Raw genomic sequence first — 11,049 nt, forward strand, 5'->3', positions numbered from 1 at the left:
GGGCAAATATCTATAACATTATTCCTAGAGTACGATTCCTTTCATTTTAACTTTTGTGTGTGTATATGTATGTGTCTGTGTGTGGTATGTACTCACGCGTACATATGTATTAATTGTTACAATTTGTTGTATTCAAGCTCTTTGATTAATATATATTATAGATTCCACAGCATCATCCAAATATTGTCATGATTGGCGAAAAAATCTTGATAATTCTTTTACTCGGTTATTATACCATTAAACATTAAAGAGTTTACGTATGAAGACCATATTCTTGAAAACGGAAGACTATGCATATTATCTTTATCAGAATTTTTCAGAATATTATCCTTAAACAGAACTCGTGTCACGATTACAGTTATGCGAGCATGGAATAAAATTGTTAATCGAATTAAATATTCCCTCTTTTTATGAAACGTAAATTAGCTATATTTCGATAAGGAGAATATCGATTTGTTCGTAGATTTATTTCTTGCTCTTCCGTTTTAATCGGTATTACATACTGTCATTTTCTCTCTCTCTCTCTCTCTCTCTCTCTCTCTCTCTCTCTCTCTCTCATTCGATCAACTGGATGCTCTGCCTCTATCTTTCTTATCTATTTTCCATGCACTCATCACAACAAAATATTCTTCTTTTTTGTATGTACAATGTTATTTACCTCGTATTTCCTTAACTTTTAATCGGTACCGTCCAAATTCTTAATTTAAATTTGCTTAGTTTCCGCGTACAACTAAGATTAAAGTATAATAAACACGGCACTAATTAAAAGCAAAGGCGATACCTTCCCTACAAATGTTTCAATTATGAATCGCTATCATTCGATTTTTATTCGAGTTTAACATAAGATAAAAAGAGCTTTGTTGGTCTTCTTATTCGCCAAAAAAAGTCCACTTTACTGATTCATTTATCGTTGATGTTGGACAAAAATATCTCGAACAAACCTTATTTAGCTTCAAGGAGAACGTAATCTGATAATTATTCGGAGGGTGGAATCAATGGAAAACTTCTATTTCATGTGAAAATCTGTTTCAATTATTAACCCTTTGACTACGATGGGCGTATATACCTTTGAGCCTTATGGTCTTTGAGAAATAGGCTCAAAGAAATGTTTATAAATGTTTATATTACATGAATTTTTAAATAAGCATGCTTAGTATTGAAAATAATTTTTAATGGGATGCTTAGTTTTGAAAATAAAAATTGAAAAGTTAGAAGTTCGTTGCAAAAATTGAATTTCAGGAAAAGTTTCAAGTTTTCAATTTTCTATCTTTGAAACTATACGTCGTATGAATAAACTGTAAATATAAAAAAGTTCCGTCTTTTCATTCCTTATAAACTGATATTTTTTTTTAATTCACACTCTTACAATTTTCAGCAAAAATCGTCCTGCAGTCAATGGGTTAACCAGTGACAATGACATTGCCATAGAGATTGTACATTTAAAAAATATACTGCTCGAAGGGTAAGTTCTTGTAAAGAAGTACAATATCACTATATCACTATACAAAAGAAGGAATAAACCTTCGTGTCTACTTTATCATCTACAAAAATACTCCTATCAGCTTATGTTCCCTCTAATATTAACTAAGATTTGTTCCAACTTTCACTGTCCACGCTGTTAGCTTATTTTTGTCAATCTTCGCAAGTTTCCTTTAATCATTAATCTTAATCAGACTGTCGATTATTAACTCTATATAAAATATTTACATTAACTTCTACTCGTTTCCTTTATTTAGACCTCTTTGCTTCTACGTTGCATCACAAATTTTACGAGAGGGTTTCGTGAAAGGGTTAAAGTACTAAATTTTATTCAAGGCACAAATATTTTAGTTTTCATAATACTCGACTAATTATCATGCTAGTAATACTTCTTTGAACAGAAAAATTTCCCACGGATCGCTTCTACGAATTTTCGTTTTACTAGTGCACCCTACGTTTTGTTTCATCATAAAATCTCATCTATTTTTCAACATAATATACTCTTTGTTTCCTTGTTAAATAATTATAATGGCAATACCAAAACGATTCTTTTCAGGATTTGCATTAGATTACAATGTATTAAACAGTGAAATAAGCTCAATTATATAAAAAATTATGTTTATGATTGGACGTTATATTTGATTCAGTTTATTCTTTAAATACTTGGTGCAAAACTATTCGATAAGATTTAACCTGCCTACTGTAAATGGAAATCGTCTCATATAATTGAGTAGCATAGAATTATTTTTTCTTTTCTATAGTCTTCGCTCTGTGTACGATAAAAGGACGATGTACAACTTTTCTATAAAGAAACTTGGTATAAAACTGGGAAGACAATTCTTAGAAGTTACGTTACAGATTAAGTATTGCGTGTTGTAACATTCTTACCAACGAATAAAAAAATGACGTTGCTTGTTGCTTTAATAAAGAGAATAATGCGTTGATATAGACAGTCTCATTAAAGTACCAACGACAGAGATGAGTAATTCTTACTTCTAAACAGGAGACTCCAGCTCCCGCGCTATAAAATTTATTCTCGATTAATTATTATTACCGTTAATTCGAATTTAGAGATTGCACCAGCATACAACTAAAGCGCAGTACTTTTTCTTTGTGCCTGTCGAACACTTGTTACATTTGTTTGTAGAACAAATTTCTGATCACCGGTTCTAACATCCTAATTTTATTACAACTAAGAATACGGACTTTTTACGTAAACTTACTATAAAACCGAATTAAAACCCGCCTTACATTTTAAAACATAGAATAAACGAAATTTTACAACAAATATAAAACAGTTTCGTCGAGGAGTCTCGAAAAGCTCCCTCGAAGCTCGTTTAAAAGCGAATATTTTCAAATAAAATTTATTTACAAAAAATGCCGTCGCCAGGACTCTTCGTTTAACAAAAATTTACGACATAAAGTATCTTTCATCCGTCGTTGGCGCGTTAAAACGTGCAGAGCATAAAAAGAAAACTGTACTTGTGTAATAGAAATCATAATGTTCCGTTGACAATATGCTAGCTAGACGTTATCAACTAACAATTATTACGTGATTATCTGCTCTATAAGTAAACAATTGGTCGACTCATATGTTAAGTACACTTTCATTACCGGGATATAAGACAACATTGTCTTATTCTTAAGTAAGCGCAGAACAATACAAAATACTGGTTGTTTTATCATTATATTAATCGTTAAGGGTAAAACTCTGCATTCGTCGTTCACTCGAACGGGTCGAATCTTATCTAATATAAAATTCAGCATTGTCATGCTACTCGCTACCGATTTTTATCACTCTCTCTCTCTCTCCCTTTCGCTCTTCTCTCTCTCTCTCTCTCTCTCTCTCTCTCTCTCTCTCTCTCTCTCTCTCTCTCTCTCTCTCTCTCTCTCTCTCTGCCCTCCCTCCCTCCCTCCGTCCTTCCCTATCGAACTCTGTACATTATTGTAAAAGTAAATGCTCTGCATCTCTCCTTCGATTATACTTTCAGTCTCTTTTGCATAGAAACGTCTATGCTGAACGTTTGGAGCATACCATAGGCTGCTCTGAAATTCGTGCGTGGAAGGATCTTAATTGGAAAAAAAAAAAATAGAAAAAGAAAAACATTTCTCATACGCTTTACACGTAAAGTAGTCCACCCCTAATTAGTTCTATAAGAATGTAGTCCCTTCACCTAGAACGAACGATGGACTATAATGTTTATAGTTTCTCTCTAATTTGTTCACTTCTCGAGTCTCTAACATATCCGATTCCTTAAGCTTATGGACCCTATAAGCATGGAATCTGCAAAAAGAAAAGAGATCCGTTTATCAGAATTCAGATGTTTGATTTTCTAAGCATGCATGTTTAAAATTCTTTGTACCAAACAAATTCCGCATCCCCAAAAGTAAAGTTGCGATATGAAAATTACATAGAAGCGTAGGATCGTTAAGAATATATTAAACTCACGGCATAATCAACTGTCGCGATAATTCAATGATCTCCCCTCAACAATTCCATTAACAAATTAAACGAGCTGCCTTCTCCTTCCGCGCGTTTCGCGCTCAACAATTCCTTTCCTGCCTGGCACGTTCTTTGCAAATCTGGAATTCTCAATAGCAATTCGCCAAACTTGGCTGGCATCTCGGGGTACCTTGCTATGGTGTACTGTTGCAGTGCTTGCAGAGCTTTCTCCTGGGAAGCTCTGACTTTCTCAGGTTCCTTCAGCTCGCTCGTGTCGGAGGTCAACAGCACTATTACCTGTACGCAACAAAAAAGAAAAAAGAAGAAAAAAAACAAGAAACAACGATATATATATATATAAAACTGATCAATTATTTAATTGTAGTACTATATATTATTACAACGTTTTTCTTCTTATAAAAATCATAGTTTATCTATTCGGCAATCAGATAATGAACGCTACAATCGAAATTCTTTAACGTTAATCTCTTTTTTTCACGACAGTTTTGAAATGAATTTAGCTAATAATTAAAATACTCTCTGAAAACGATTTATGTTGCAACCTGTTTGAGGACAATTACCTTCATCGCTACATATTCATACTGGTCCACTCTGAGCCTTCTCAGATTGTTAGTAAACGCTAGCATTCTCTCGATGCACGTCGCTAAGCCAAGTTGCCTAGCCTGTTCCAAGGTAATCGACTTACCGAGAGACACTCTGATTTCACCGGGAGTGCTCATACTGCGAAAGCAGCACGAGAAGAGCAGTAGCTCGCACCAGGAATTAATCAATAGACAAATCTGATCGTCGATCGAGATGTTTTTAAATAGCGGTAGACTCTTGCACCACTTCACTATTTTGTACAGCCGATGGTCAGCGATGTTGCAGAGGTTCGAGAGAAAGTCTGGATGCTGTGTTGGATTTCCATTGGTATTGTTACCGATCTGAGAGCTGCTGTTGACTGGTGTACCATGCTGTTCGTTGCTAACGCCAGAAATAGTAGAGCAAGACCTGCCATCTCTCCTGTTGCTGAGATTTCCGTTGGCTGTGGTGCCATTGGAGGAACACTCGACCGAGCCAACCTCGTTACCAGTAGAACTGGTATCCAGTAACATGGCGTCGTTACTTTTGGCGACGTTCGTTCCTCCAGCTTGTATCCCAGACATGCGATCGTTATCGTTGTAGTGCCACAAGTGCTCCACGTCCATGATATCCTGCAGAAGTTGAGGCACCACTTGCATCTTGTGCGAGTGATTCGAGTGATGCCTAACCGAGTAGTGATGCTCGCTACCAGCAGGGGCTGGACTGCAGTTTCCTCCCGCTGCTAGCTTGTCGCTAGTCATTCCACAGGCAGGGCTGCCGACCAGACTCGCTGGGAGAGTGTAAGTACATTGGTAGGTACTTCTTCCGCCTCTGGTACGGTCCTCTCTGATTGCCTCCAGCTTCATACCTGTCGAATACACAGATAATTAGTATATGTAGTAGGGAAACTGGCTATCTTGGCTTTAAACGGTACAATGAAATAATTATAGACGAGAAACAGGCATCATTCATTCTAGGTATTATCCTACGAGTATTTGTTTCGCGTACCCATGTTGAGGCACTTGTCGAAGCGACAGGCAGGACACTTTTTCCTGGTGGCGACGGTGACGGGACAACCCGCGCCTCTAAGGCACACATAGTTCTTCCTATTTTGGACGGTGCGTTTGAAGAATCCCTTGCAAGACTCGCACGAGAAGATCCCGTAATGGAACCCACTGATCTTGTCTCCGCAGATTGGACAGGGACTGTTGATCAGTTGCTGCCTGGTAGAGATACCAGAGGGAGCAGAGGGTATTCGACAGTCCTCCTGGTCGTCGGCGGGGTGTCCCTCGGGGGAGAGCTCCGAACCAGGCGCGGAGGGAGAGTAATGATGGGGAACTGCGGCAGAGGCTGTCGCTGGTAGATGAAGAGGACTTCCTTGGGCTACCTGGTGCTGGTGGTGATGCTGAGGATGTCGCGGCTGTTGGACGGGTGAATGCGTGGGGGGACTGAGGGAACCGTAGCTGTAGCAGCTGCTCGAGGCGTCAGAGTTGTTCCTCGAGAGAGAATGCGATAGCGACAAGGATAACGATGAGGTCGAGTTGTTGAAGCTGTGGCGGGAGAGGGACAGAGATGAAGAGGGGACCGGGCTTCCTGCTCCCAGAGCGGAGTGGCGAGCTGCGTGGGGACTCTGCGTTGGCGAACTGAATACGCTGTACGCGGAGTGGATCGCTGAGTCTGGAGAGGGCACCTAGAAAATTCGAGAAATATTAGGAATTTCAAGTTACAGCCTTTACGATACAAAATTCCATGGCACCATGTGCGTCTGCATTACCTGCGATCGCGTGTGACTGTGCTTGGTTAAATGGTGTCTTGGGTTCAACACTGGACTGTGATTAGGGGTAGAGCTATTGTAACCTCCCAGTAGCTTCCCCACGAGGAGAGGCAGATCGCTTTGCTGCGTCTGTTCGAGGTTTTCGATGTTCCGTTGCTGTTGTTGTTGTTGCTGCTGCTGCTGCTGCTGTTGCTGGTGCTGCTGTTGCTGCTGCATCTGCTGACCGTGGCCCAGAGACAGTCCTGCGTCGTGGAAGGAACCTAACGTGAATCCTGGGCTGGACCTGAAGTCTGGCTCTAGTTTTATGGGGAACTTGTGCTCTATGGGCCCAGGACTCGCACCACAAACCTGAACGCCTTCCATCGAGGTCTCCTCGTGCGTGTCCTGTGAAAATGAAATTGTTTTTAGTTATTCCGAGTCATATGCATTACACGCAGCTCTACCAGAATAATTGTGTAAATTGTATAAATTGTGTCATGCAAGTACAGAGTTTGTTCGGTATAATTCAGTCTCGATTCGATCGTCATCTACCCGAAGACAAGCACCTACTTGGTTCGTGATGGTGTTGGAAGACATTTCTTGATCGGAGAGTTCTCCTTCCCAGGACATGGGCCTCTCTGGCTGATGCTGCGAGGCGTCGTTCCCCTCGTAGCAACCGTTCCCATCTTCGACATCGCCTTCGCCAATTTTCTCGCCATTTCCAGAGATGTCTCGCTTCTTCTTCGTGCGCAGATTCACCCCTCTGAAGTCGATCTTGCTGATTTCTCCGTCGCTGTCCTCCGCGTCGTTGTCAGTGGCGGCGTTGTGGCCCAACACGCCGATCCCTATGCTGTGAGAACCGGTGCTGGTGCCTATACCCGTCGTGGAGACGACGTTCGCATTCCCACAGCCCAAGACGGACCCACAGCTCGATACCACGGACACCGTCACGCCGTTTTGGCCAGCGAGGTACTTGCAGATGCCCTTGCCTGAAATATTAAACTGTTATAGTCGGTTCTCTGGGTGTTTAGGGGTAAGTAGACGTTGCTATACAGAGGCGTTACTCTACACACACATATATATATAAGAACATTACTACGCAAATCCTGTTCAAGATCTAGTACCATCGTGTATGTCTTGATTAGGGGGCACGTTGATGGTGGTGACGGAAACGTTTTTCCCAGCTTCCGTGGAACGCGGCGCGGTGATGGTGCACGAGTGGGCTCCAGGAGTCGAGGAGCAGCAGCTGGAGGAGACGGTAGCCGAAGTGGTAGTCGCCAAGGAGGAGGTAGAGGTGGTGCAGGAGGCAGAGACGGAGGCGGAGTTGTCCGGAGCAGCTGAACCGCCACTGGACGAGGACGTCGTTGCGCTTGAGCTCGTCTTCCAAGACTGCGAAGATGGCCACCAGCCAGGACTCGGCCCTGGGCCCGGTCCTGGGCCCTCGCTGGGCCCGTTTTGCTCCGACATCCTCAGCTGGTTATCCCTCTGCACCTCTGAAACCTCTGGACAGTCGCGAAATCCTGCGGCATCCTGGGGAGAACCACTCTGATTACTGTAACTGGTTTCCACGGTTCTTGGACCTCTGGTCCAGGCTATCCTCTGGTCACGTGACCTCCAATTCCAACATCGAGAAACGCCGAGGTCTGTAACCAAAGAATATATCATTATTGCTTGAGGTATTTTCAGTTTAAAACTGGAGATACCGTTGCAGTGGCGATTGTTGTAGCTGGTGAGATCGTTAGAGAGTGGAGGTTATTGGTATTTGTTGGGCTAGTGATAAATTTTATACTATTTTGCATTGTACTCGTCTAGAAGTCGTTCTATGTAGTCATAGTTTCACCTAAACTCGACAATAAGTTAATTACGAAGAGTACTGGTAAGGCGAGGAATGGTCCAGTGGAAAACACGTTGCACTTGGTAATCCCCGAGTCGTGGGTTCGAGTCTCCAATGCCCTCGATTCCGTTTTTATCAAATATTCAATCGAAAAACATATTCAACAATTTCATTTAATTAAAAATTTGAAAAATTTAGGCTCCCTTTCTCCAACACTCTAATTACCTCCGTAAGTATACAACAGTCTCTCTAATAATTCTTCATCGCCTCCACGAGGCCTAAAATCGAAATAATAATTAGCCGAAATAATAATAATTTTTCGTAGGTAAAGTGGTAACCGAGGAAAAACGGTTAAATCGCGAGAAACCGCGCACAGAGGCGCGCCACATTTACCGAACGTCCAGAGAGACGTGGAAACGGTCGCACACATCCAAGTTCCGCTAGTGTGCGCTGACGGTCGTCCCGCAAGGCCGGTCCACTTCCGGTCTCGCAGAACCACCGATCGACCTTCGTGCGCAAACGCAAACGCAAACGTAAACGCAAACGCAAACTCAAACGCAAACGCAAACGCGCTTCATATTCGCATCTATCGCTTATAATTGATCACGCAACGCGATACGACGCACCAGCCACGGAAAACCCGATACGAAATCATGTAGAAGTCCGCTTACACCTACTCGACTCGTTAGTTGAGTTTTTTCCAATTTCTAACATTTATTATATTATATGGTATAATAATGCAACTCGTTACAAGGAAATCTATAACTTATATTCGGTGTGCTCATTGTTAAATACATATTGCTTCCCTTTCTACGGAAAAATAGTACTTAATACTCTGCTTCCAATAGGAGATTCCAGGTTCCCTTATCGATTCGAAGAGCTTTATCTTTTGATAGCGTAAGCAGTAAGGTCAAGAGGAGCGTGGCCTCAACAATGCGAGGGAAAGAAAAAAGTGTCGTCTTGAAATAAAAACTTGTTCATAGAGTGTAATTGTACACCTCCTGTACGCTTTAATTCCTCATGGAAGTAGTCTAAAATCAAACGGAAATAAGAAAAATGTGACAAGCAAGCAAATATTTGTATAGTCTTTAATTGTACAGTCTGTAACGTACGATAAAAGTAGCTTAAAATCACAGATATCAAAGTAGAAGAATATTTCTGATTGCGCAACATTTCCTAATTTCCTCCTCGCCTAGTTTCCTCATTTCTAAAGCTAATAGCCCAACTTGCCTCGTTAGAGGTAAATCGCAGACCTTATCGGACGTCAAAGGACAATTATTCGAACCTTTAGGCGATTAAATCGCTGGTGAACTTGTGACAAGGTGGTCCGTTGCGAATGGCCACAATTATACGAACATGAAGCGTCGCGTATCGGCTCTCTTCTCCCGGTGGTTTGTAGAAGCCAACGACGATGGTAGCTACAACTACGGGCTGCGACGACGACGGTAAGGTCAAGGCCCTCTGCAACCGCCCTACCCAACTCAGATGTATATACCTACGTAGTCACGTGACGCGACTCAAGGTCTTTTCTCCCTACTCTGACCGAGCACAGCCACGCCATGCATGCCTGTCCACAATGCACCTAGGTCGATCTTTTTCGTGGTTGGACCGGTGCAGTGCGTCCTGCCTCGGGCAAAAATCATTCTCAACAAGAGTCGACCTTGCGTAACCCTTTCGAGTCTTACTCGAATTTCGAGCTGTACTCGACGGAAAAATTCAAACTAAAATTTCCCGATTCCTCGATTATCAAAAATTGCCAATTTTTATCCTTCCGGGAGGATAGTTTGAAGAACATTGGGACGAGGATCTAGATGCCACGACTTACTCTCGGCGCCTCTTAGACAGGATCGAATGCGTTTCACGTCTAAAAAATTCACAAAGGTCAAGCTTGGAATATTTTCCATGAAAGATCACTCGTCGATCGAATGTCTTACAAGTTATACAACAACTTTTCAAATTACCAGGAAAATATGCGTCTCGATTATTCTCTGATTGGTCTATGTCTGTCTTCCATTCGTCTATCGGATGATGCTATTATGACCATGGCTTGATAGAAGGTGTAGGCATGGGCAGGTGACGCGGAAGAGGGATCGATGACCTTACGAGTACACGCCGGGCTCTATTTTGAGCGTGTACAGAGCGTTTCAGGAAACTTGGCCAGACTGTACTCTGTTGCAACAATTTGAGACATGGAAAATAATTAGTAGAGCAAGATTAAATTATCCATATCGGTGTGCCGTCAGAAAATTTAATTATGAATATTCACATTAACATAACGATGAATTTATAAGAATAATTGCATGAAATTAAAGTGGTCTTGTGAATTCTACCATGTACATATAATGTACGACGCATGGCTACTTGTTCTCGTGCCTGATGGTTGCAGACTTGTTCTCTACGCCTCTAAGAATCAATTTCCCGTTACAGAGGCCGACCGAGACCCATGAGGAACCCTGTACACGGTAAGTAGTCCTAGATCCGAGGACCGAATGACCGCGAAAGAAGCGCGATGAATCGCGTCTGCGTCCCCTGTTACGTTAATCTCGTCACTGGGAGCCTAAAAAATCATTCCTTCAGCGAACTCTCCTTTCGAATCTCGCGAGTCCACGGTTATCGCCAGGGGCGTTCGATCTGCAACCATCGAAAGGAATAACAGGCTCGCTGGCGATCGATTATTTTCTAGCGCGACCGCTAGTTTTATCCGACTGCCAATCCGACGCGATCTCGTTGAGGCAGGCGAAAACAAAATGCGCCGGTGTGTACATATACGAGACGGTAGCTGCCTGTTGCAGTCGGTCCAGGACCGAACCGGTTCTCCACGTTGCTCAAAAATGTCCCTCGACCGGCTATAATAATTTTAATTGACACCCAGGCCAGACCACTGACTCTACGTACACGGGTTCCCTCGAGGTGTCACATCCGCCAAATGAACAATCAACATTCTCCATATTTTTATGT

At 42.1% G+C, this 11,049-nt stretch overlaps 1 protein-coding gene across 1 annotated transcript; it reads right to left on the minus strand.

The window, feature by feature from the left end:
- Positions 1 to 109: 109 nt before the first annotated feature.
- On the minus strand, positions 110 to 7,728 carry LOC128882583 (nuclear hormone receptor FTZ-F1 beta). Its single transcript, XM_054134226.1, has 7 exons — positions 7,382 to 7,728; positions 6,828 to 7,246; positions 6,279 to 6,662; positions 5,513 to 6,194; positions 4,504 to 5,372; positions 3,929 to 4,219; positions 110 to 3,763 (listed from the first exon to the last, which is right to left on the minus strand). Exons 1-6 carry the CDS (start codon positions 7,722 to 7,724, stop codon positions 3,953 to 3,955), a joined length of 2,964 nt encoding a protein of 987 aa, XP_053990201.1. The 5' UTR covers positions 7,725 to 7,728; the 3' UTR covers positions 110 to 3,763; positions 3,929 to 3,952.
- Positions 7,729 to 11,049: the final 3,321 nt, after the last annotated feature.

This window comes from Hylaeus volcanicus, unplaced genomic scaffold, assembly GCF_026283585.1.
Source record: "Hylaeus volcanicus isolate JK05 unplaced genomic scaffold, UHH_iyHylVolc1.0_haploid 12102, whole genome shotgun sequence".
Taxonomy (NCBI): domain Eukaryota; kingdom Metazoa; phylum Arthropoda; class Insecta; order Hymenoptera; family Colletidae; genus Hylaeus; species Hylaeus volcanicus.

Coding starts and splice junctions, on each gene's coding strand:
- LOC128882583 (XM_054134226.1), bottom strand. CDS start 7,724: ATGTCGGAGCAAAACGGGCCCAGCGAGGGCCCAGGACCGGGCCCAGGG. Junction 6,663..6,827: donor CCAACACCATCACGAACCAA/GTAGGTGCTTGT, acceptor TCATTTTCACAG/GACACGCACGAGGAGACCTC. Junction 6,195..6,278: donor ACAGTCACACGCGATCGCAG/GTAATGCAGACG, acceptor CGAATTTTCTAG/GTGCCCTCTCCAGACTCAGC.